The sequence below is a fragment of the Amphibalanus amphitrite genome, unplaced genomic scaffold (assembly GCF_019059575.1).
Source record: "Amphibalanus amphitrite isolate SeventyFive unplaced genomic scaffold, NRLGWU_Aamphi_draft 000281F_arrow, whole genome shotgun sequence".
Lineage (NCBI taxonomy): Eukaryota > Metazoa > Arthropoda > Thecostraca > Balanomorpha > Balanidae > Amphibalanus > Amphibalanus amphitrite.
The window spans coordinates 659,934-687,122 of NW_024881776.1; the positions used below are offsets into that span (position 1 = coordinate 659,934).

The 27,189-nt window shown below is 48.3% G+C and overlaps 1 protein-coding gene across 1 annotated transcript in view; it reads left to right on the plus strand.

Moving 5' to 3' along the window:
• The first annotated feature begins 6,458 nt into the window (after positions 1-6,458).
• LOC122387308 (leucine-rich melanocyte differentiation-associated protein-like) overlaps positions 6,459-27,189 on the plus strand; it is a 35,511-nt gene continuing 14,780 nt past the window's right edge. The window contains exons 1-2 of the mRNA XM_043377408.1: positions 6,459-6,823; positions 25,878-26,011. Coding sequence (XP_043233343.1) covers positions 6,540-6,823; positions 25,878-26,011 — 418 coding nt within the window. The 5' untranslated portion in view covers positions 6,459-6,539. The remainder of the gene's footprint in view (positions 6,824-25,877; positions 26,012-27,189) is intronic.

Consider the following 27,189-nt stretch of genomic DNA (forward strand, 5'->3'; position numbering starts at 1 on the left):
GACGTCACACATTCAGAGAGGTATTCCTATGCATCGCTAGCCCTCCCCCCCCCCCGGTTCCCGCGCCATTGGTCGCACTACCACGGTTCCAAACAGGCATTGTAAACCCCACCGCTACTAGCAGGTAAACATGAAATAGTTTCCGAATCCGATAATTTAACCCTCGCCCTGCTGAGGGGGGTGTTTGAACACCCCAATTGTGGTTTTTCGCGAATATCTCAAACACGGCGGCGCTCCGCGCCCCCGTTTTTGGTACACCTTATCATACATCAATTCTACACATGTTGTGAAAATTTCAGATCAAGGTCATTCAAGGTCAGGTCACCAGGTTACTTGAAGTGACCTCACCTCATAAAAAGTTTCAATGTCTGCCGACTGCCATAGCTACACCGAGTGACCGATAGCTTTGAAACTTTTAGCGATTGCTAAGAGCAATAGCATGTACAAAATGTATATCTCAGAATTTTGATATCGATGACCTAAGATCAGGTCAATTTTGCGACCTCCCCATTACCTATAAGTCAATGGGAAAAAATTGAAATGCGCCTCTTTTGGACGAAAGACATTATAAACACTCCCAAACACTGAATTACAAGTGGTTTAGACACACTGAACATGAAAATGGTGTCTGTGACCCCTGTTTATACCCTGAGGTCATCTTAGGTCACGAATGATACCTATTTAACCCTCGCACGACCAGGCCATTTCTCATAACACGAACGACCAGGGGGGGGGGGTTGTTACGACCCCCCCCCTGGCGTTTCGAAACGGAAGGTCGTAGAGCTTAGCGGAAAAAACCAACGGATTGCTCTCAACGAGATCTCGCGATTGGTGGTATATTTTTTGGTCCTAGGTCAACATTTGACCTACTTATGACCGGTCAAAGGTCAAATTTTCCGAAAAAATCAAACTTTTTCAACTTTCCGCGGCGATTGCGGCAAAACGGTGGGAGATATCGACTTGAAACCTTCACTATCGTGTTCCTTGATCAATTCTCTATCGTTTGGTATGTATTTCGTTTCCCTAGCTCTAAAAATGGCGCGTTGGGAGCGCCGGAAGTCGGCAAGGTCACAGTCGGCGGCAGAAATTCGAAAAATCAAAATTTAAATTTTTGAAATCTGATTGTATTTTTGGATTTGGGAGGTCCATTTGCTCCCTAGAGAAGCTAATATTGCTGCATATTCCCATTGAGGTGACAAGAATTAGCAAAATAGTGGTTCGGGCGCTTTTCAAAAATAGTACCGGACGCTGTTCCTCTTGTGACGTCATAGCTCCGTGACCTGACCTGACCCGGTCAATTTTCTTGCACCACACGATAGCCAATGCTTGCCCCAACATGCATGGGAAGTTTCATCATGATCAAACAATGTGGGTATCACCGGCAGAAAACCTAGGGATTCAGCGCACACGTTTGGTAACTGTCGGCCAGAGGCTGTACCTCTTATGACGTCATAACTCCGTGACCTGACATGACCCGATCAATTTTTTTTTCGGCAAAAGATGCGCAAAGGTTGCCCCAGAGGGTATTGAAAATTTCAGCCCGCTACGACAAGCCGTTTAGCGTGCACTTCGAAAAAAAACTCAGGGGGGGGGGGGTTGATACAACCCCCCTAGGCGTTCTAGGGTTAACAGTTTTTCGCAAATAACTTTTGATAGAGGCATGCTAGAGCGATGAAAACGCCTTAGATGTGCTCAGCTAGACGATATGGATCGACTGATATGCAACATGACCCTTTCCGGTCAGGTCATGACCTTGACCTGAGGTCAAATTTTCAAGTTGACCTTTCAAGGTCAAGTTATAGTTCATTCGATGCGTCTTGACGAGAGGAACACGATGCCGGTAAAAGTAAGCTCGTACAAGGCTTGGGTCAAAAGTTATTGCAAAAAACTGTTTCCGAAAAAATCGTTTTTTTTTGCAGTTTTTGCCCCCTGCAGGCAACACCGTTGACGTTAGGTCAAATCTGAGGAATTGCTCAGAAAGGGCGTTAATAGGGTCATCGAATGCGCTTTTCCGCGGCGCTGTAGCTCTATTGGTTCCCGAGGTAGGGTAGCCTGGGGCAAGACGCCCCAGATAATTTATTTTGCTGCATAATTTTTGTCCCACATCACCTGGAAGGCCAAATTTGTGCTCAATGCGTTCTTTGGACATTTTACTTTAAATTGCACCCCTCAAATTGATTCACTTATGATCGGACTCCAAGCTAGGAAGTGATTTGTGAAGCAACTGCAAATGGGGCATTTTGCCCCAACCCCAGGGCAAAACGCCCCACGGCCTGGGGCAAGTAGCCCCATACTTAAGATTAAAGATTTAACATGGTAGTTGGCTAAATCTTATGTGAGAGGTCCGTTAGACCTCTGGAGGCACGGCACTGAAGTTAGCACATTCCATCCTGTCAGGTGCTCAGCTATGACACTATTGTATGAGCAGGTTTTTCACCTACCTCATAAGACCAAGTAATAAATTATTGTAATGGAAATGTTAACAAAATACTTCCTTTGCCATCCAGTTGCTGAGAAAAATACACATAAAGGCATAGAAACTTACTGTTCGCCAGCTACCGAACATAAGGAAGTGGGTAGCCCGAACAACACATGAGGTAAAACGCCCCAGGGGCTTTTTGCCCCGCGACCTACTGGGGCGTTTTACCCCATCACGTAGTTCGGTCAGAGAACAACGCCTTGCACTCCAGCAAGACATAATTTAACACGAACACGGAATATATAGTCTACGACATGGAATGGACAGGAGCTTCGATTAGCATTGCCACGTGTGTAACCAAAAATCAAGAATTTTGCCGGATGAATATCCGGAGATGCGGAGGATGCGGATGAATTTCTTTCCACGTGGGTTTACATTTTCATATATTTTCTTAACATTTTAGACATTTTATACATTTTTTCTTAAAGGAAATAGTTCACATTTTAACATGGGTTTTGAACTGGAATAGCAGTTCCGTAGCTTGGGCTGAGACGAGCATAAATCAGGAGCTTTTACAGCCCAACGATCACCCTAGGCAAAGATATTCTATTTCTCGTCCCGAAAAATGTGTCTTGCGTTGAGGATGTGTGCCTTGCATATATTCGCATCCAGTATGAAACGAGCATGGGTCCCGAAAATTCTTCAGAAACTAGAGAAATTATCTACGAGAACTCTAGAGAAATTCGCTCCAGTGAGGCGCTCCAGTAACAAAAGCACGAGCAGATCGCCCAAATGCCGGTGGCCGCGATAATTTTTCTAGTTCTGAAGAATTTTCGGGGACCCATGCTCTTTTCATACTGGATCGCGGTGCCTTACAGAAACTGAAAAGTTCTTCCTATATCAAAAATATAGAAAATAATCTTTTGCTGTAAAAAGGTTTTATTTTCTTTGCTGATCATTTTGAACATAAAAAATCACAAATCCATTGCAAAAAAAATAATTTCGTGAAAGTGAACTATTTCCTTTAACAATCGTCGAATGTCGTCGAATGTCGAATGTCGTCGAATGTCGTAGACTATATATTCCGTGACACGAACCAACCCGGCATGATAAGCGTTAGACAATACACCTTTTTGCACTCAAAATAGGCATCTTTTCATTCAATTTCGGCGAATTGCATTCAATTTTAGCGATCTCTCTATTCGAAGCAAATGAGAGATCGCTAAAATTGAATGCAATTCGCCGAAATTGAATGAAAAGATGCCTATTTTGAGTGCAAAAAGGTGTAGTTGTTCAAAATACATAAAAGTCGTTAACCTCATGTGGACCATAAAAGAACGCCATGATACATAATCTGACAACAAAACATAAAAATCACTCAAAAAACACATTTTTGGCTATATCTCCCGAAAGAGTCATCACAATTTCTTTCCAGTCTGCTCATATAATGATCATATAGTGCACGTTTTATAGAAGAGATGATGTTTCCCCAGAACCCTGCCAGTTCCGAGAAACATCGGTGAGGCGTTTTACCTCGGCGGGGCGACTTGCCCCGGTCTACCCTATGCGTTGGCTTCTTGGAAATTGTCGACATTCGACCTGGAAATCGGCAAAAATTTGCCTTCAATGATCTCTGGTGACCTGACCATTGACCTGATCAAAAAATTGACAGAAGTGATTTCGTCATTATTTTTGGCGCTCTTTCGAACGCCGCCTTCCGCGTATCGCTACGTGGCCCAGGAGCCGAGTTAGAAGGGGGGTGTTCAGACCCCCCCCCCCCCCAGCAGGGCGTGGAAATCCAGGACCCCCAGCCGGGCGCGGGTTAAGCACGAGAAACACTGCACAGAAATGCCGGCTGTTGTTTAAAGCCATTTTGTACGGACTACGGAATAACTTTACTGATTTTTCGCTGAGAGCTTTCGAATCGGGGGAACGGAATATGGTACACAGCGGTCATTTTCATCTCCAACCGGGAACTCCTACATTGCGACGCTAGAGCATTACCTGTCTTGACATTGAGGAAAGAGAACCTGCTTATTCGGAAACTTTGGACATTTTTACAATACTGTTTGCCATAATTAAAGGAATTTCACCGAAGCTGATATTCGACTAAATTATGCTTTTTTGAAGCGCCTGGCCCACTCTGGACCCCTTAACCTTCGCCCCACTGGGGGGGGGGGGGAGTATTCAAAATTCATAGCTACCTCCTGTTTTTCTGCAATAACTTCTAAACCACTTGACATATCGACGCCAAACTTTCAGTACCTTCGGCTGCATTAATTTGACATCTTGTGTTAAACTATTAACTACGTAGATTAGATACCATAGGTCGGCCTAAAATGACGTCAGAGTGACGTCATTTTCGGCCGATTTCGACACAAAATATTGAACCACGGGAATCGCTCCTAAGAGCTCAATTTATTACGGAGCGAGCGAAGCGAGCGGAGTCTTACGTAGAATAACGGAAATTTCTGAGTATGAGCGGCCGGCCGGCCGGCCGGCCGTGCGGACGCTTTTGCGAGGCTTATATCTCAGCAACCACTTGACCGATTTACATGCGGTAATTTTTGTAGGGTAGCTTCATTCCTTCTACCAAGTATTGGACTATTCCCGATGCATGTGGGTGACCCCTTATGCACGTGCCACGTGCAAAACGAAGAGGTGTCAGTTTTGCAATTGTTGCAATATCTCGGTAACTACTTGGCCGATTGCGCTCAAAGTTGGCATGTAGGTAGGCACCCACTAGGCACTGCATGTCCATGTGCCAGAGTTGGGGTGCTGCTGCACGTGCGCACGTGCAGGGGTCGTTTTCAGATCTCGAGAACGGCTCGACCGATTGCGCTCAAATTTGGTACACAGTTAGCAACCGGTTAGTAGGGTGCCGTGCACAAGTCAGTTGGGACCCATTTTGCACGTGCGCACGTGCAGGGTGCCGCTTCCAGATCTCGAGAACGGCTGGGCCGATTGTGCTCAAATTTGGCACATCGCTAGAGACCGGTTAGTAGGGTGCCGTGCACAAGTCAGTTGGAGGTACCCCCTCGAAAATTCGAAATTTCGCACGTGCAAGGCTCACCCTCTCGCTCGCTCCGTTAGTCGCCCCAAAAGGCGCTTTACTGGTGAGTTAGATCCAATTTCTTTGCATGAGAGGACTCAAAATAGACTGCGCTATCAAACTGCCATCTCAGATTTTCAAATTTTTGAAAATTTTGAAAAGTATTCATATTAAAAAATTAAAAATTTATACGTATCTTTATCTTTTTCAAAAAGTTTTTGACTTTTCGAAAAAAACGTTGGATGTAGGATTTCGAAAAAAACGGAATATATGTGATAAAACACATGCCTCTAGCAAGTTTTCGCCGGATATCTTCAAAAATAGCTAAGTTATTCGCATTATAATAAAAATTTCACTATTATAAATTTTTCAAAACAATTTATTTAGTACGCATTTGACATCGTAGGTACAGCAAAATAAATAGCTCCATCGTGTTCCTGAGCTTAAACTGCATCTGATACACTTTTTTGTTGAAAAATTTCAACTTGAAAATTTGACCTTTTATGATCTGAAAGTGACCTGACCTCAGCTATATTTAACTGCAGATGGCCTCAAAAAACACAGGCGACACCGAATTTGAAATCTATGGCCTAAATGGACCATAACACATGTGTCACATAACCGACACATGATATAATAAGATTTCCGTGACCTGTGATGACCTCGACCTGACCCTGGCCTGAAAATCAAAGTACATGTTTGGTACCCTCAATGTAGGCAGGTAGCTATTCACGAATGTATAAACCACAAATGAGCGTGATCTGACTTGTAAGCCGGCGGCCAGAGCCCAAAAGGTGAGCAAGCCAAACATCTATAGCTTAGGCCGGGTACAAAAAAGAGCCAAGAGGCTTTGGAGCCGCCCTTCCATTGGTCCCAACCAGTAACCGATCGGCGTCGGCTGTCGGCTGCAGTGCGCCGGTTATATAACCGATAGCTCCAGGCGCTGTACGTACCCGCGTGCCGCCGCTCGCCGCTCGGCCTTTACGGCGGCCGCTCCAGCCGCCGTCAGTCGCCGCCGGGCCCTCGGCGGCGCTTGGTGCCGTCGCCGCCCCCGCGTGCGCCATCGCCATGCACAGGCAGACCGCCGAGGACCGAGTGTTCATGCTGGCGGCCGCCGGTGCCAGCGCCACGGTGCTGCACCTGCAGTCGCTGCAGCCCGATCCGTCAGAGGACGCCGTGCCGCGTGGCCGAGAGATGGGTGACGCCACGGAGTTCCGTCACGAGCTGGCGCTGGGCGGTGACCAGAAGGCGCTCAGCCTGGCCTACCGGGAGCTGCGCGATGTATCAAACTTCGTGGCCGATCAGCACGGCGCCAATATCAATTACCTGGATCTCAGTCACAACAAGATCAGGTGAGTCCTGCCTCACCGGGTTCCTACTTCGGCGACATGCAAATCAGCAGAGTCACCCACGTGGATGGAATAGTAAATGTATGTATTATTTGTTCGCGAATCAGAAGTTCGTTTCAGTTGAATGGTAATTAGCATTTCGAAATCACTTTCATCTTGCATCTGAGATGAGCTTGTCCATGGATCTGCCAGAGCTGATGTTTATAGTGCGCACATCTAAGCCCAACCTCCACATATGTATTGCCCTGTGAGTGTGTAGCAGCCATCGCCCATGCATTAGCATATTTTATCATAGCAAGTGTGTACCCTAACTCTGCTCGATCCTACCCCACGGCCCGGCACGTGATGTCCGTGAAGTTAGCGTCAGCAACAGCAACGAATACAGCGTCGGATTCAGAATCGCTTCAAAAAGTGCCATCAGGTCAATTGGGGGACGGGGAACACGAATATGACATTTATTTTGCCCTAGCTCCCTTCCTTCATCCCTTAATCGTCCCTTAAAGGACGGGGCGCGTCAAAAGTGCCCCAAGGCTTCGTCTGATCGCCAAAATAATGGTCGCAATCGATTCCTCGGGTCAATATCTAACCTCAGTCGAAGGTTCCAGACCTGTGGCTCCTATCCCTCATCCCTTAATCGTCCCTTAAAGGACGGGGCGCGTCAAAAGTGCCCCAAGGCTTCGTCTGATCGCCAAAATAATGGTCGCAATCGATTCCTCGGGTCAATATCTAACCTCAGTCGAAGGTTCCAGACCTGTGGCTCCTATCCCTCATCCCTTAATCGTCCCTTAAAGGACGGGGCGCGTCAAAAGTGCCCCAAGGCTTCGTCTGATCGCCAAAATAATGGTCGCAATCGATTCCTCGGGTCAATATCTAACCTCAGTCGAAGGTTCCAGACCTGTGGCTCCTATCTCTCATCCCTTAATCGTCCCTTAAAGGACGGGGCGCGTCAAAAGTGCCCCAAGGCTTCGTCTGATCGCCAAAATAATGGTCGCAATCGATTCCTCGGGTCAATATCTAACCTCAGTCGAAGGTTCCAGACCTGTGGCTCCTATCCCTCATCCCTTAATCGTCCCTTAAAGGACGGGGCGCGTCAAAAGTGCCCCAAGGCTTCGTCTGATCGCCAAAATAATGGTCGCAATCGATTCCTCGGGTCAATATCTAACCTCAGTCGAAGCTTCCAGACCTGTGGCTCCTATCCCTCATCCCTTAATCGTCCCTTAAAGGACGGGGCGCGTCAAAAGTGCCCCAAGGCTTCGTCTGATCGCCAAAATAATGGTCGCAATCGATTCCTCGGGTCAATATCTAACCTCAGTCGAAGCTTCCAGACCTGTGTCTCCTATCCTTCATCCCTTAATCGTCCCTTAAAGGACGGGGCGCGTCAAAAGTGCCCCAAGGCTTCGTCTGATCGCCAAAATAATGGTCGCAATCGATTCCTCGGGTCAATATCTAACCTCAGTCGAAGGTTCCAGACCTGTGGCTCCTATCCCTCATCCCTTAATCGTCCCTTAAAGGACGGGGCGCGTCAAAAGTGCCCCAAGGCTTCGTCTGATCGCCAAAATAATGGTCGCAATCGATTCCTCGGGTCAATATCTAACCTCAGTCGAAGGTTCCAGACCTGTGGCTCCTATCCCTCATCCCTTAATCGTCCCTTAAAGGACGGGGCGCGTCAAAAGTGCCCCAAGGCTTCGTCTGATCGCCAAAATAATGGTCGCAATCGATTCCTCGGGTCAATATCTAACCTCAGTCGAAGGTTCCAGACCTGTGGCTCCTATCCCTCATCCCTTAATCGTCCCTTAAAGGACGGGGCGCGTCAAAAGTGCCCCAAGGCTTCGTCTGATCGCCAAAATAATGGTCGCAATCGATTCCTCGGGTCAATATCTAACCTCAGTCGAAGGTTCCAGACCTGTGGCTCCTATCCCTCATCCCTTAATCGTCCCTTAAAGGACGGGGCGCGTCAAAAGTGCCCCAAGGCTTCGTCTGATCGCCAAAATAATGGTCGCAATCGATTCCTCGGGTCAATATCTAACCTCAGTCGAAGCTTCCAGACCTGTGGCTCCTATCCCTCATCCCTTAATCGTCCCTTAAAGGACGGGGCGCGTCAAAAGTGCCCCAAGGCTTCGTCTGATCGCCAAAATAATGGTCGCAATCGATTCCTCGGGTCAATATCTAACCTCAGTCGAAGGTTCCAGGCCTGTGGCTCCTATCCCTCATCCCTTAATCGTCCCTTAAAGTACGGGGCGCGTCAAAAGTGCCCCAAGGCTTCGTCTGATCGCCAAAATAATGGTCGCAATCGATTCCTCGGGTCAATATCTAACCTCAGTCGAAGGTTCCAGACCTGTGGCTCCTATCCCTCATCCCTTAACCGTCCCTTAAAGGACGGGGCGCGTCAAAAGTGCCCCAAGGCTTCGTCTGATCGCCAAAATAATGGTCGCAATCGATTCCTCGGGTCAATATCTAACCTCAGTCGAAGGTTCCAGACCTGTGGCTCCTATCCCTCATCCCTTAATCGTCCCTTAAAGGACGGGGCGCGTCAAAAGTGCCCCAAGGCTTCGTCTGATCGCCAAAATAATGGTCGCAATCGATTCCTCGGGTCAATATCTAACCTCAGTCGAAGGTTCCAGACCTGTGGCTCCTATCCCTCATCCCTTAACCGTCCCTTAAAGGACGGGGCGCGTCAAAAGTGCCCCAAGGCTTCGTCTGATCGCCAAAATAATGGTCGCAATCGATTCCTCGGGTCAATATCTAACCTCAGTCGAAGGTTCCAGACCTGTGGCTCCTATCCCTCATCCCTTAATCGTCCCTTAAAGGACGGGGCGCGTCAAAAGTGCCCCAAGGCTTCGTCTGATCGCCAAAATAATGGTCGCAATCGATTCCTCGGGTCAATATCTAACCTCAGTCGAAGGTTCCAGACCTGTGGCTCCTATCCCTCATCCCTTAATCGTCCCTTAAAGGACGGGGCGCGTCAAAAGTGCCCCAAGGCTTCGTCTGATCGCCAAAATAATGGTCGCAATCGATTCCTCGGGTCAATATCTAACCTCAGTCGAAGGTTCCAGACCTGTGGCTCCTATCCCTCATCCCTTAATCGTCCCTTAAAGGACGGGGCGCGTCAAAAGTGCCCCAAGGCTTCGTCTGATCGCCAAAATAATGGTCGCAATCGATTCCTCGGGTCAATATCTAACCTCAGTCGAAGGTTCCAGACCTGTGGCTCCTATCCCTCATCCCTTAATCGTCCCTTAAAGGACGGGGCGCGTCAAAAGTGCCCCAAGGCTTCGTCTGATCGCCAAAATAATGGTCGCAATCGATTCCTCGGGTCAATATCTAACCTCAGTCGAAGGTTCCAGACCTGTGGCTCCTATCCCTCATCCCTTAATCGTCCCTTAAAGGACGGGGCGCGTCAAAAGTGCCCCAAGGCTTCGTCTGATCGCCAAAATAATGGTCGCAATCGATTCCTCGGGTCAATATCTAACCTCAGTCGAAGGTTCCAGACCTGTGGCTCCTATCCCTCATCCCTTAATCGTCCCTTAAAGTACGGGGCGCGTCAAAAGTGCCCCAAGGCTTCGTCTGATCGCCAAAATAATGGTCGCAATCGATTCCTCGGGTCAATATCTAACCTCAGTCGAAGGTTCCAGACCTGTGGCTCCTATCCCTCATCCCTCAATTAACCCGAACCTTTATACTATTGACAATTTTCATCCACCCATTACAAGACACAGAGACAGACACGGAGGAGGCACGGCAGTATACATTCACAGCTCACTTACATTTTCCAGAATTTCCTCACTCGAATTGCCTGGTGAAGAATGGATTTGGATAAAAATAAAAACAAAAGACTCTACATTTTTACTGTGCTCAATCTATCTCCCACCCAATATTCCAGCACATCGACAAGAAGAGTTTATAGACAGACTAACCGACAGTGTGACTCGTGCACATCTCTACTCCCCAAATGTATTATTGACAGGCGACTTAAATGTTGGCAACCTATTCCTCCCTCCAGATACCTATCAACATAGTGGACTGACAGCTTTCGACCGAAAATTAAGAGACGCAACTGACACCATTGGACTAACGCAACTCATCGACCAACCTACGCGTATTGAAAATGACACATACAACCTACGAGACCTCTTTTTTACATCCAATACTAAATTTATCATTGATAGCGGACTTCTCTCTTCATTTTCAACACTTGACCACTTTCCTGTATTTGTGACGCTATCAATCCAGGGAGAAAGGAATGATGACAAATATGTAACCGAGTACTGGGACTATGCAAATACAGACGCCGATAAATTAACACACATTTTACAACAAACAGACTGGACAACAATTCTTAACAAGGACACTGATGACGCAGCGACTGATTTTACTAACCGTATAATTGACGCAGCCAAAGAGTGCATACCGATAAAACAAAGCAAACGAAGACATGACAAACCTTGGGTGACACCAGAACTTCTGAAGGAAATTAGGAAACGTGAACGTTTATTTAATGCTGCCCGAAAACGAAAAACCGACAAACAAGCGTGGGCAAAATGGAAAACCCAACGCAACTTCGTGACAAATTTGAATAGACAACTTTACGACGAACATTTAAAAAATAAAGTATCACTTCTACTTCAGAACAAACACGACCCTCACAAATATCATAAAATTTTAAGAGACATAACAGGTCATAAACAAAACCATTCCATACCGACACTCATACAACACGATGGCACAACAGCGACAACTGACACTGACAAAGCCACCATGCTGAATACATACTTTGCCTCACAAACACAACTTGACATCACAAACGCACACATTGCACAGCTTCAAACATACACAGCAAGAAACACTGAACCAGTACCCACTCTCAGCAGCATTGACATCACCCCTGGTGAAGTCCTTCGAACCCTGAACAGCTTAGACGCTAATAAAGCTTGTGGTTCAGACAGATTGCCTACGAAAATTTTAAAAATGACAGCATTACTGATTTACGAACCTTTGACACAACTTTTTAACAAATCTCTCACCACCGGAATATACCCCACATCTTGGAAAAAGGCTAAAGTTCGACCAATATTTAAGCGAAAGGGAACTCCGTCTGAATTAAATAATTATCGCCCAATCAGTTTACTTCCGTGCATATCAAAAGTTTTTGAAAAAATTATATTCGCTCATATATATCAACACATTACTGAATTTTCGCTTCTAACCGACAGACAAAGTGGATACCGACCAGGACACAACACTCAACTGCAACTTACATACATGACAGACTTACTGTACAAATCTCTCGACAACGGACGCGACTTCACCATAATATACTTAGACATTTCTCGATATTTTGAAAAGATTTGGCACAAGGGTCTTCTTATTAAGTGTAAAAAGGAGTTTGGAATAACGGACAACTTACTGACGTGGCTTGAATCTTATCTGACGGACCGACAGCAGACAGTTGACATTAATAATATTACATCACAGACACTGACACTTGACGCTGGGGTACCGCAAGGATCGGTTTTAGGGCCACTTCTGGCGATTTTATATTTAAACGGACTATGTGACAAAACCACAAACAAAATGCTTTTTTATGCCGATGACTGCTCTTTATACTCGTCTTACTCTCCAACTGACAACTTTCACGACGCACAAACGACACTACAGAAAGACCTAGACATCATACACAACTACGGACAAACATGGGCTATAACATTCAATGCAACGAAAACCACACAACAAACTTTCTCACATCGACAACAAACTAATCGACCAACCCTTACTTTCGGCGGTAACCCCATTCCAATAGTAAATGACCATAAACATCTCGGCCTCACACTATCCACAGATCTACGCTTTCACACACACATTAATGACGTCCTTCTAAAATTTAATCGTTCTATGGGCCCTTTATACCCAATAGCAAAACACATACCTAAAGGAATGCTTCTATCTCTCTATATTACTTACGTTCAACCTTTCCTCGACTATTGTGACATCACTTACGACGGACACATCACAACGACTGACGGCATGCGACTAGAAAAAGCACAAAACAGAGCAGCACGACTGATCACTGGGACCGGACTTCGGACATCGACCAACGGACTGCGACGAGAACTAGGATGGACTTCTTTGACCGACAGACGGAAAATCCACAAACTTCAGTTTTATCACAAATTAATATTCAATCCTATAGTTCCCGAATTTATTAAGACCATTATTCCTAACACAAGACAGCAAAACACAACACGAACTTTACGAAATATTTCAGCTCAAACAATACCATTGGCCAGAACCACATCCTATCACCGATCCTTCGTCCCATCCTCTACAAGCCTCTGGAACACATTGCCCGAACATCTACGCACAAACAATAACTACTTTACCTTTAAAAAACACCTAAAAGAACTGATTACACAACCCCGTCCACCTCTGTATTATTTCCTAGGCACAAAAACAGGCAACATTTTACACACAAAACTACGACTGAATACTTCAAAACTTAACCCGCGCGGGGCTGGGGTCTCCAGCCGAACGCGCGGGGCTGGGGGGGGTAAATTTTACCCCCCCTGTTATCTCCCGAACTAATGGTCCGATTTGGAAAATTCAAACGCCAATCGAAAGCTCTCATCACGAACTACTAAAAACATGTACTTAATTTAAAATTTGAGGTCAAGGTCAAGGTCAGGTCAAGGGTACAAATTGCAAGTTTCTACAGTATCGGCCTTGCACCGTAGTTGCCGAAGAATGGAGTCATGGACTGAGACTGATCGCCCAAAACGTGTTCTTAGGCTACCAAGACAATATTAGTTGCATACAATATCATTCAGAGGTCAAGGTCAAGGTCAGGTCAGGTCAGGTCAGGTCACCAAAAAACAAAATATAGAAAAGGGCATGTGCGACACATGTTTTATGGGTCATTTTACCCATAGAATTCAATAGGCACACTCAATAAGTGATATGGACCACCTCTGGATGAATTTCAGGTCGAGGTCAGGTCAAGGTCAGGTCAAGTGAGGTCAAATTTTGAAGTTGGTTGTTAAGGCCTAAAAAGATGTCTATCTGATGCAGTTTTTCACGGCGAATCGAATGATGCTATTTTTGTTTCCGTACGAGGTCTAGAACTTCCAAAAAAGTCATTTTTCAAAAATTTTGTGTGTCGTGACGTCATAAAATTTTGAATAACTCCCACATTTTTGAACCGATTCTTCTAAAATTTGGTATGTAGGTGCACATAGACCACTTCTCTGACATATATTCCGGTTTTTTCGATAGACTCAAAATTTTGGATTTTATAATGATTTTCCCAAAAAAGTCAGTTTTTTGAAAAAAAATTTAGGCCAAAATCCAAAATTTTCAAAAAACCGAGATAGCCATTTGATAGACAAAGTAAAATTACGTATAACCTTTTTTGTTACGTCTTGATTCCTTTAAAAATGAAGATGTTAGCGGCGTTTGAACTTTTGCCGTTTTTGAGGCGAAAATGGCGAACATGACGTCACTAAAACGTCAATTACTCAAAAAATTTCCGACGGATTTCGCTCAAATTTTCAGGGAACGTGTCAAATTGATGTAAGAAAAGGTACTGAAAGTTTGGCGGCGCTGCGCGCCGCCGTTTTTGAGATATCGCAAAAATTCGCGAGGGGGGGTAAAATTTACCCCCCCCCCCAGCCCCGCGCGGGTTAATGCTCATCTTTTCTCCATACAACAAGCTAATTCACCCTCTTGCACTTGCGGCTATAATTCTGAGAACACAAAACATTTCCTACTTTCCTGTCCACTTTATCATACTCAGCGAAACATTCTTTACAACACCGTGTCGCCCGTCATCCGCACTGACTTTTCCACTCTCCCTTCCTCCAAACAACTCGACATCCTTATCCACGGTACAGACCTGAGTCGTGAGGAGGGCCGTGTGGTTGCCACCGCTGTCCAATCCTTCATCATCCATACCCATCGCTTATAAAATACAACATCCCAGTCCCAATCCTCACCACTACCGTGGTCGGACGAGTGGGCGCGGTGCGGGGCAGCCTTGCAGTGCCGCCGGGGTCGCGGAGCGTTACCGGGCTTGGGCGGTCCGGTCGATCGACGATCACTTTGACTTGTTTTGCAACATAAATATTTTTATTCCGTTCTTCTTGTTCCATTGTGTTTCATCATTATTATTGTTGCTAAATACGTTAAGTACTTCTCGTTTAGCAAGCGGCGCCATGATTTAAGTGCGTAGCACTTTTGCGCCAATTGCATACTTTATTTGTTATATTCATCTGTTTGTTATTGAATAAATGGTCTCTCTCTCTCTCTCTCCCTTAATCGTCCCTTAAAGGACGGGGCGCGTCAAAAGTGCCCCAAGGCTTCGTCTGATCGCCAAAATAATGGTCGTAATCGATTCCTCGGGTCAATATCTAACCTCAGTCGAAGGTTCCAGACCTGTGGCTCCTATCCCTCATCCCTTAATCGTCCCTTAAAGGACGGGGCGCGTCAAAAGTGCCCCAAGGCTTCGTCTGATCGCCAAAATAATGGTCGCAATCGATTCCTCGGGTCAATATCTAACCTCAGTCGAAGGTTCCAGACCTGTGGCTCCTATCCCTCATCCCTTATTCGTCCCTTAAAGGACGGGGCGCGTCAAAAGTGCCCCAAGGCTTCGTCTGATCGCCAAAATAATGGTCGCAATCGATTCCTCGGGTCAATATCTAACCTCAGTCGAAGTTTTCAGACCTGTGGCTCCTATCCCTCATCCCTTAATCGTCCCTTAAAGGACGGGGCGCGTCAAAAGTGCCCCAAGGCTTCGTCTGATCGCCAAAATAATGGTCGCAATCGATTCCTCGGGTCAATATCTAACCTCAGTCGAAGGTTCCAGACCTGTGGCTCCTATCCCTCATCCCTTAATCGTCCCTTAAAGGACGGGGCGCGTCAAAAGTGCCCCAAGGCTTCGTCTGATCGCCAAAATAATGGTCGCAATCGATTCCTCGGGTCAATATCTAACCTCAGTCGAAGGTTCCAGACCTGTGGCTCCTATCCCTCATCCCTTAATCGTCCCTTAAAGGACGGGGCGCGTCAAAAGTGCCCCAAGGCTTCGTCTGATCGCCAAAATAATGGTCGCAATCGATTCCTCGGGTCAATATCTAACCTCAGTCGAAGGTTCCAGACCTGTGGCTCCTATCCCTCATCCCTTAATCGTCCCTTAAAGGACGGGGCGCGTCAAAAGTGCCCCAAGGCTTCGTCTGATCGGCAAAATAATGGTCGCAATCGATTCCTCGGGTCAATATCTAACCTCAGTCGAAGGTTCCAGACCTGTGGCTCCTATCCCTCATCCCTTAATCGTCCCTTAAAGGACGGGGCGCGTCAAAAGTGCCCCAAGGCTTCGTCTGATCGCCAAAATAATGGTCGCAATCGATTCCTCGGGTCAATATCTAACCTCAGTCGAAGCTTCCAGACCTGTGGCTCCTATCCCTCATCCCTTAATCGTCCCTTAAAGGACGGGGCGCGTCAAAAGTGCCCCAAGGCTTCGTCTGATCGCCAAAATAATGGTCGCAATCGATTCCTCGGGTCAATATCTAACCTCAGTCGAAGGTTCCAGACCTGTGGCTCCTATCCCTCATCCCTTAATCGTCCCTTAAAGTACGGGGCGCGTCAAAAGTGCCCCAAGGCTTCGTCTGATCGCCAAAATAATGGTCGCAATCGATTCCTCGGGTCAATATCTAACCTCAGTCGAAGGTTCCAGACCTGTGGCTCCTATCCCTCATCCCTTAACCGTCCCTTAAAGGACGGGGCGCGTCAAAAGTGCCCCAAGGCTTCGTCTGATCGCCAAAATAATGGTCGCAATCGATTCCTCGGGTCAATATCTAACCTCAGTCGAAGGTTCCAGACCTGTGGCTCCTATCCCTCATCCCTTAATCGTCCCTTAAAGGACGGGGCGCGTCAAAAGTGCCCCAAGGCTTCGTCTGATCGCCAAAATAATGGTCGCAATCGATTCCTCGGGTCAATATCTAACCTCAGTCGAAGGTTCCAGACCTGTGGCTCCTATCCCTCATCCCTTAACCGTCCCTTAAAGGACGGGGCGCGTCAAAAGTGCCCCAAGGCTTCGTCTGATCGCCAAAATAATGGTCGCAATCGATTCCTCGGGTCAATATCTAACCTCAGTCGAAGGTTCCAGACCTGTGGCTCCTATCCCTCATCCCTTAATCGTCCCTTAAAGGACGGGGCGCGTCAAAAGTGCCCCAAGGCTTCGTCTGATCGCCAAAATAATGGTCGCAATCGATTCCTCGGGTCAATATCTAACCTCAGTCGAAGGTTCCAGACCTGTGGCTCCTATCCCTCATCCCTTAATCGTCCCTTAAAGGACGGGGCGCGTCAAAAGTGCCCCAAGGCTTCGTCTGATCGCCAAAATAATGGTCGCAATCGATTCCTCGGGTCAATATCTAACCTCAGTCGAAGGTTCCAGACCTGTGGCTCCTATCCCTCATCCCTTAATCGTCCCTTAAAGGACGGGGCGCGTCAAAAGTGCCCCAAGGCTTCGTCTGATCGCCAAAATAATGGTCGCAATCGATTCCTCGGGTCAATATCTAACCTCAGTCGAAGGTTCCAGACCTGTGGCTCCTATCCCTCATCCCTTAATCGTCCCTTAAAGGACGGGGCGCGTCAAAAGTGCCCCAAGGCTTCGTCTGATCGCCAAAATAATGGTCGCAATCGATTCCTCGGGTCAATATCTAACCTCAGTCGAAGGTTCCAGACCTGTGGCTCCTATCCCTCATCCCTTAATCGTCCCTTAAAGGACGGGGCGCGTCAAAAGTGCCCCAAGGCTTCGTCTGATCGCCAAAATAATGGTCGCAATCGATTCCTCGGGTCAATATCTAACCTCAGTCGAAGGTTCCAGACCTGTGGCTCCTATCCCTCATCCCTTAACCGTCCCTTAAAGGACGGGGCGCGTCAAAAGTGCCCCAAGGCTTCGTCTGATCGCCAAAATAATGGTCGCAATCGATTCCTCGGGTCAATATCTAACCTCAGTCGAAGCTTCCAGACCTGTGGCCCCTATCCCTCATCCCTTAATCGTCCCTTAAAGGACGGGGCGCGTCAAAAGTGCCCCAAGGCTTCGTCTGATCGCCAAAATAATGGTCGCAATCGATTCCTCGGGTCAATATCTAACCTCAGTCGAAGGTTCCAGACCTGTGGCTCCTATCCCTCATCCCTTAATCGTCCCTTAAAGGACGGGGCGCGTCAAAAGTGCCCCAAGGCTTCGTCTGATCGCCAAAATAATGGTCGCAATCGATTCCTCGGGTCAATATCTAACCTCAGTCGAAGCTTCCAGACCTGTGGCTCCTATCCCTCATCTCTTAATCGTCCCTTAAAGGACGGGGCGCGTCAAAAGTGCCCCAAGGCTTCGTCTGATCGCCAAAATAATGGTCGCAATCGATTCCTCGGGTCAATATCTAACCTCAGTCGAAGGTTCCAGACCTGTGGCTCCTATCCCTCATCCCTTAATCCTCCCTTAAAGGACGGGGCGCGTCAAAAATGCCCCAAGGCTTCGTCTGATCGCCAAAATAATGGTCGCAATCGATTCCTCGGGTCAATATCTAACCTCAGTCGAAGGTTCCAGACCTGTGGCTCCTATCCCTCATCCCTTAATCGTCCCTTAAAGGACGGGGCGCGTCAAAAGTGCCCCAAGGCTTCGTCTGATCGCCAAAATAATGGCCGCAATCGATTCCTCGGGTCAATATCTAACCTCAGTCGAAAAATCCTGACCTGTGGCTCCTATCATTCATCCCTTAATCGTTCTTAAAGGACGGGGCGCGTCAAAAGTGCCCCAAGGCTTCGTCTGATCGCCAAAACAATGGTCGCAATCGATTCCTCGGATCAATATCTATCCTCAGTCGAAGGTTCCAGACCTGTGGCTCCTATCCCTCATCCCTTAATCGTCCCTTAAAGGACGGGGCGCGTCAAAAGTGCCCCAAGGCTTCGTCTGATCGCCAAAATAATGGTCGCAATCGATTCCTCGGGTCAATATCTAACCTCAGTCGAAGGTTCCAGACCTGTGGCTCCTATCCCTCATCCCTTAACCGTCCCTTAAAGGACGGGGCGCGTCAAAAGTGCCCCAAGGCTTCGTCTGATCGCCAAAATAATGGTCGCAATCGATTCCTCGGGTCAATATCTAACCTCAGTCGAAGGTTCCAGACCTGTGGCTCCTATCCCTCATCCCTTAATCGTCCCTTAAAGGACGGGGCGCGTCAAAAGTGCCCCAAGGCTTCGTCTGATCGCCAAAATAATGGTCGTAATCGATTCCTCGGGTCAACATCTAACCTCAGTCGAAGGTTCCAGACCTGTGGCTCCTATCCCTCATCCCTTAATCGTCCCTTAAAGGACGGGGCGCGTCAAAAGTGCCCCAAGGCTTCGTCTGATCGCCAAAATAATGGTCGCAATCGATTCCTCGGGCCAATATCTAACCTCAGTCGAAGGTTCCAGACCTGTGGCTCCTATCCCTCATCCCTTAATCGTCCCTTAAAGGACGGGGCGCGTCAAAAGTGCCCCAAGGCTTCGTCTGATCGCCAAAATAATGGTCGTAATCGATTCCTCGGGTCAATATCTAACCTCAGTCGAAGCTTCCAGACCTGTGGCTCCTATCCCTCATCCCTTAATCGTCCCTTAAAGGACGGGGCGCGTCAAAAGTGCCCCAAGGCTTCGTCTGATCGCCAAAATAAGGGTCAAAATCGATTCCTCGGGTCAATATCTAACCTCAGTCAAAGGTTCCAGACCTGTGGCTCCTATCCCTCATCCCTTAATCGTCCCTTAAAGGACGGGGCGCGTCAAAAGTGCCCCAAGGCTTCGTCTGATCGCCAAAATAAGGGTCGCAATCGATTCCTTGGGTCAATATCTAACCTCAGTTTAAGGTTCCAGACCTGTAGCTCCTATCCCTCATCCCTTAATCGTCCCTTAAAGGACGGGGCGCGTCGAAAGTGCCCCAAGGCTTCGTCTGATCGCTAAAATAATGGCCGCAATCGATTCCTCGGGTCAATATCTAACCTCAGTCGAAAAATTCTGACCTGTGGCTCCTATCATTCATCCCTTAATCGTCCCTTAAAGGACTGGGCGCGTCAAAAGTGCCCCAAGGCTTCGTCTGATCGCCAAAACAATGGTCGCAATCGATTCCTCGGATCAATATCTATCCTCAGTCGAAGGTTCCAGACCTGTGGCTCCTATCCCTCATCCCTTAATCGTCCCTTAAAGAACGGGGCGCGTCAAAAGTGCCCCAAGGCTTCGTCTGATCGCCAAAATAATGGTCGCAATCCATTCCTCGGGTCAATATCTAACCTCAGTCGAAGGTTCCAGACCTGTGGCTCCTATCCCTCATCCCTTAATCGTCCCTTAAAGGACGGGGCGCGTCAAAAGTGCCCGAAGGTTTCGTCTGATCGCCAAAATAATGGTCGCAATCCATTCCTCGGGTCAATATCTAACCTCAGTCGAAGGTTCCACACCTGTGGCTCCTATCCCTCATCCCTTAATCGTCCCTTAAAGGACGGGGCGCGTCAAAAGTGCTCCAAGGCTTCGTCTGATCGCCAAAATAATGGTCGCAATCGATTCCTCGGGTCAATATCTAACCTCAGTCAAAGGTTCCAGACCTGTGGCTCCTATCCCTCATCCCTTAATCGTCCCTTAAAGGACGGGGCGCGTCAAAAGTGCCCCAAGTCTTCGTCTGATCGCCAAAATAAGGGTCGCAATCGATTCCTTGGGTCAATATCTAACCTCAGTTTAAGGTTCCAGACCTGTAGCTCCTATCCCTCATCCCTTAATCGTCCCTTAAAGGACGGGGCGCGTCGAAAGTGCCCCAAGGCTTCGTCTGATCGCTAAAATAATGGCCGCAATCGATTCCTCGGGTCAATATCTAACCTCAGTCGAAAAATTCTGACCTGTGGCTCCTATCATTCATCCCTTAATCGTCCCTTAAAGGACGGGGCGCGTCAAAAGTGCCCCAAGGCTTCGTCTGATCGCCAAAACAATGGTCGCAATCCATTCCTCGGGTCAATATCTAACCTCAGTCGAAGGTTCCACACCTGTGGCTCCTATCCCTCATCCCTTAATCGTCCCTTAAAGGACGGGGCGCGTCAAAAGTGCCCCAAGGCTTCGTCTGATCGCCAAAATAATGGTCGCAATCGATTCCTCGGGTCAATATCTAACCTCAGTCGAAGGTTCCAGACCTGTGGCTCCTATCCCTCATCCCTTAATCGTCCCTTAAAGGACGGGGCGCGTCAAAAGTGCCCCAAGGCTTCGTCTGATTGCCAAAATAAGGAACGCAATCGTTTCCTTGGGTCAATATCTAACCTCAGTCAAAGGTTCCAGACCTGTGGCTCCTATCCCTCATCCCTTAATTGTCCCTTAAAGGACGGGGCGCGTCAAAAGTGCCCCAAGGCTTCGTCTGATCGCCAAAATAAGGGTCGCAGTCGCTTCCTCGGGTCAATATCTAACCTCAGTCGAGGGTTCCAGACCTGTGGCTCCTATCCCTCATCCCTTAATCGTCCCTTAAAGGACGGGGCGCGTCAAAAGTGCCCCAAGGCTTCGTCTGATCGCCAAAATAAGGGTCGCAATCGATTCCTTGGGTCAATATCAAACTTCAGTCGAAGGTTCCAGACCTGTAGCTCCCATCCTTCATCCCTTAATCGTCCCTGAAAGGACGGGGCGCGTCAAAAGTGCCCCTAGGCTTCGTCTGGTCGCCAAAATAATGGTCGCAATCGATTCCTCGGGTCAATATCTAACCTCAGTCGAAAAATCCTGACCTGTGGCTCCTATCCCTCATCCCTTAATCGTCCCTTAAAGGACGGGGCGCGTTAAAAGTGCCCCAAGGCTTCGTCTGATCGCCAAAATAATGGTCGCAATCGATTCCTCGCAATCGATTAAGGGATGAGGGATAGGAGCCACAGGTCTGGAACCTTCGACTGAGGTTAGATATTGACCCGAGGAATCGTTTGCGACCATTATTTTGGCGATCAGACGAAGCCTTGGGGCACTTTTGACGCGCCCCGTCCTTTAAGGGACGATTAAGGGATGAGGGATAGGAGCCACAGGTCTGACACCTTCGACTGAGGATAGATATTGATCCGAGGAATCGATTGCGACCATTGTTTTGGCGATCAGACGAAGCCTTGGGGCACTTTTGACGCGCCCCGTCCTTTAAGGGACGATTAAGGGATGAATGATAGGAGCCACAGGTCAGGATTTTTCGACTGAGGTTAGATATTGACCCGAGGAATCGATTGCGACCATTATTTTGGCGATCAGACGAAGCCTTGGGGCACTTTTGACGCGCCCTGTCCTTTAAGGGACGATTAAGGGATGAGAGATAGGAGCCACAGGTCTGGAACCTTCGACTGAGGTTAGATATTGACCCGAGGAATCGATTGCGACCATTATTTTGGCGATCAGACGAAGCCTTGGGGCACTTTTGACGCGCCCCGTCCTTTAAGGGATGATTAAGGGATGAGGGATAGGAGCCACAGGTCTGGAACCTTCGACTGAGGTTAGATATTGACCCTAGAAATCGATTGCGACCATTATTTTGGCGATCAGACGAAGCCTTGGGGCACTTTTGACGCGCCCCGTCCTTTAAGGGACGATTAAGGGATGAGGGATAGGAGCCACAGGTCTGGAACCTTCGACTGACGTTCGATATTGACCCGAGGAATCGATTGCGACCATTATTTTGGCGATCAGACGAAGCCTTGGGGCACTTTTGACGCGCCCCGTCCTTTAGGGAACGATTAAGGGATGAGGGATAAGAGCCACAGGTCTGGAACCTTCGACTGAGGTTAGATATTGACCCGAGGAATCGATTGCGACCATTATTTTGGCGATCAGACGAAGTCTTGGGGCACTTTTGACGCGCCCCGTCCTTTAAGGGATGATTAAGGGATGAGGGATAGGAGCCACAGGTCTGGAACCTTCGACTGAGGTTAGATATTGACCCGAGAAATCGATTGCGACCATTATTTTGGCGATCAGACGAAGCCTTGGGGCACTTTTGACGCGCCCCGTCCTTTAAGGGACGATTAAGGGATGAGGGATAGGAGCCACAGGTCTGGAACCTTCGACTGAGGTTAGATATTGACCCGAGGAATCGATTGCGACCATTATTTTGGCGATCAGACGAAGCTTTGGGGCACTTTTGACGCGCCCCGTCCTTTAGGGAACGATTAAGGGATGAGGGATAAGAGCCACAGGTCTGGAACCTTCGACTGAGGTTAGATATTGACCCGAGGAATCGATTGCGACCATTATTTTGGCGATCAGACGAAGCCTTGGGGCACTTTTGACGCGCCCCGTCCTTTAAGGGATGATTAAGGGATGAGGGATAGGAGCCACAGGTCTGGAACCTTCGACTGAGGTTAGATATTGACCCGAGAAATCGATTGCGACCATTATTTTGGCGATCAGACGAAGCCTTGGGGCACTTTTGACGCGCCCCGTCCTTTAAGGGACGATTAAGGGATGAGGGATAGGAGCCACAGGTCTGGAACCTTCGACTGACGTTCGATATTGACCCGAGGAATCGATTGCGACCATTATTTTGGCGATCAGACGAAGCCTTGGGGCACTTTTGACGCGCCCCGTCCTTTAGGGAACGATTAAGGGATGAGGGATAAGAGCCACAGGTCTGGAACCTTCGACTGAGGTTAGATATTGACCCGAGGAATCGATTGCGACCATTATTTTGGCGATCAGACGAAGCCTTGGGGCACTTTTGACGCGCCCCGTCCTTTAAGGGATGATTAAGGGATGAGGGATAGGAGCCACAGGTCTGGAACCTTCGACTGAGGTTAGATATTGACCCGAGAAATCGATTGCGACCATTATTTTGGCGATCAGACGAAGCCTTGGGGCACTTTTGACGCGCCCCGTCCTTTAAGGGACGATTAAGGGATGAGGGATAGGAGCCACAGGTCTGGAACCTTCGACTGACGTTCGATATTGACCCGAGGAATCGATTGCGACCATTATTTTGGCGATCAGACGAAGCCTTGGGGCACTTTTGACGCGCCCCGTTCTTTAAGGGACGATTAAGGGATGAGGGATAGGAGCCACAGGTCTTGAACCTTCAACTGAGGTTAGATATTGACCCGAGGAATCGATTGCGACCATTATTTTGGCGATCAGACGAAGCCTTGGGGCACTTTTGACGCGCCCCGTCCTTTAAGGGACGGTTAAGGGATGAGGGATAGGAGCCACAGGTCTGGAACCTTCGACTGAGGTTAGATATTGACCCGAGGAATCGATTGCGACCATTATTTTGGCGATCAGACGAAGCCTTGGGGCATTTTTGACGCGCCCCGTCCTTTAAGGGACGATTAAGGGATGAGGGATAGGAGCCACAGGTCTGGAACCTTCGACTGAGGTTAGATATTGACCCGAGGAATCGATTGCGACCATTATTTTGGCGATCAGACGAAGCCTTGGGGCACTTTTGACGCGCCCCGTCCTTTAAGGGACGATTAAGGGATGAAGGAAGGGAGCTAGGGCAAAATAAATGTCATATTCGTGTTCCCCGTCCCCCAATTGACCTGATAGCATGTTTTAAAGCGATTCTGAATCCGACGCTGTATTCGTTGCTGTTGCTGACGCTAACTTCACGGACATCGGCACGTGATGGGAAGTTCAATGTAGTCCAGCCCTGGGGCATGTTTTGAACTGCCATTCCGCCTAAGGTGGAAGGGACGGAATCCCAGCACCCACCTGTTTATGACGTGCCTGTTGGGAGAGAACCTTCGCGAGAAGTCGTTTGGATGCACCGCCGCGGCCGTTTGACGTTATCAACAGCCTCATCAGAGATTGACGTTCCCGTGGGGTCGTTGCTCCCTACGACCTGCCTCATGAGCTGACTCTGTCAGGTTGTGAGGAAAATTTAACGTCATCCGATGCCTTCCCTAATCTCCGGTTGGTTTTTCTCATATCTTTGCGCAGTTGAACTTTTTTGTGCGATGACGACGTGGCTGGCGTGCCGTTTGCCCTCCCCTCCACATCACTCTCCTCTTCTCTCTTCCGAGTACGTTATTTACAGCATAGGCGCCGGGTACGTCAAGCAATGGCAAGGCACTCCTTCGCACAACTGCTGGTATTCTGTCTTTAAACACACCTGCGAAGAGAACCGAGAGGAGAGTCGTTTTGGTGGGCATACCCGACAGGGTCAGGCCTTAGACAACTCAGACGGTTCTCCAATCTCCATGGCTGGGAACGCGACCGTCATAATTAATTTACCTTATCTGCGCAGCCAACAGCGCCCTAGGGGGCGGGTCTAGAATGAACCGGCGGTGCCGACATTCCTGGTGAACGGAGGGCGGAGCTCGCGCCCCAGAGCCCAGGGTGGGGAGCAGCACACGTCGCGGAGGGGCTGAAATCGGGGTTCCACATGTGATCTCGCCGTGAGCGTTATTATCTAACGAATAGTGTTTGTCTAATGAAGAAACAACCTGCGGTCATGACGTATGATGGCGCTGTCTCGGTTCTCTGCCGTGTCGGCTTAGTATAATGTTGCGGCACTCTTTATACGTCTGTCAACCGCCATAATGAAATACGAGTTATTTTAACCCAGTACCGCCCTGCACCGAAGGTCAACTATCGAGCTACCCCATGGAAACTTTGGTCTGCAGCTCCGCAATTGTACCAAATACCGACTACATGAGCCACACGAGCCTTGTCGCAGCTACGCACTGTCTTATCCTCCGACAAGCCCTTTTTCATCATTCTTCATTTTCATTATCTTCCTTTTTACTTCATTATTTATTATCTATCAAGCCCTGGCACAGCTGACATGGAACATGTGTCGTAACTTACGATATATCGCAGAAATAGTTACGACGCCATGAATTTCCTCGGCCTTGGAACGTTGGCCGGATGCACAGCCTGGAGATAAAGAAACAGCCGGCGCAGCCGCCGGCACCAAAGGCCTGCCTGTGGACTGTGGATGGACCGCTCTGTCCAGCCCAGGGTATATTGACTTACAGTCCAGCCGATACCGGAGCGGATGTGCAATTCCAAGAAGCACACGGCGTGCTGCCGTCTAATGTCTCTACCCCTGTGTTCCCAGGAATCTGCAGTTTCTGGTGCAGTTCGAGCGCCTGGCCACGCTGATATTGGACCACAACCGTGTGATGTCGTACAGCTCGCTGCCGCCGATGCCTCATCTCACCACACTCTGGGTCAACCACAACAAGATCAAGGGTCAGTCTGACCCGGCTCTGTAACATGTGGTTGCAGGTTGATGGAATTGTCACGAACGCAGGCGTCCTTCAGTCTGACTTTCGAGGAAAATATGCGATCTGCTGTACGTACTTACAAGAATAACAGGGTAGTGCTATTAACCCGGCAGTTGCTGGGGTATTTCGCCACCCACCGTTTGCTGGGGGGGGGGGGGGGGGCGTTAAACGCCCCCAGCCGATAACTCGAGAACCAATAGGCGCAGCGAAACGCACGAGGCGGCAAACGAAAGAGCGCGACGAGACGCTTCAGATGAGTACTTTAAAGTTGAGTTTTGAGGTCACAGGTCGGGTCAAGGTCAGGTCAAACACCTGAAATCGGGCTTTCAGTAGCATGGACTTCAGGACTTCGCAATGGGCGCCTCTCGTCATAAACTCTGTTAAAATGGTGCACAATCCATCGTATAAGACCTACAAGAGTGTCAGCTCCATGTAGGGGTCAGTCAAGCATAGGTCAGGGTCAAGGTCAGGTCAACCGGGTAGGCACATATCCCCGAAAATCAAAACTGATATTCGCAGCCCGTGACACATGTTTTATGGGTCATTTGGGGCGTAGAACACGATGGTGACATTCATTTTATCATATGTGTACGTGTTTGGCTAACAAAGTTTAATTTAAGAAATGCATGTATCATAGTCGTGAAGTAGTCACGAGAAATTGTCAAGATTCAGTTCAAGATTTTGGAAAATGCGGAACGATAATCAATAATCGAAGATAGCCATTTGATTGTGCATGGTATTGGCAGTCTAATGGCGTTTACGGCATGTCTGTATGTCTATTCTGTGATTTTATATGATTTTTTGAACATACGCCGTTTTTGGTCGAAAATTCAAAAATCATGACGTCACTAAAACCTCGATATCTCAAAAATTTTCCGACCGATTTTTTTGAAACTTTGTCACAATAAACTTCAATCAATTCCCTACAGGTACCCAAAATTTGGCGCGCCTGCGGCGCGCCGTTTTTATGCTATGGCCTGGCGAAAAAAGTGGGGGCGTTTAACGCCCCCCCCCCAGCAACTCGCGGGTTGACCCTCGCCCGCACATGGGGGGGGGGGTGGTTGCCACCACCCCCCAGGCAGTCTTTCTGCTCTGCACTCAACATTTTTAGAGCTAGAAGGCTGATTTTTTTTGTATAGCTGC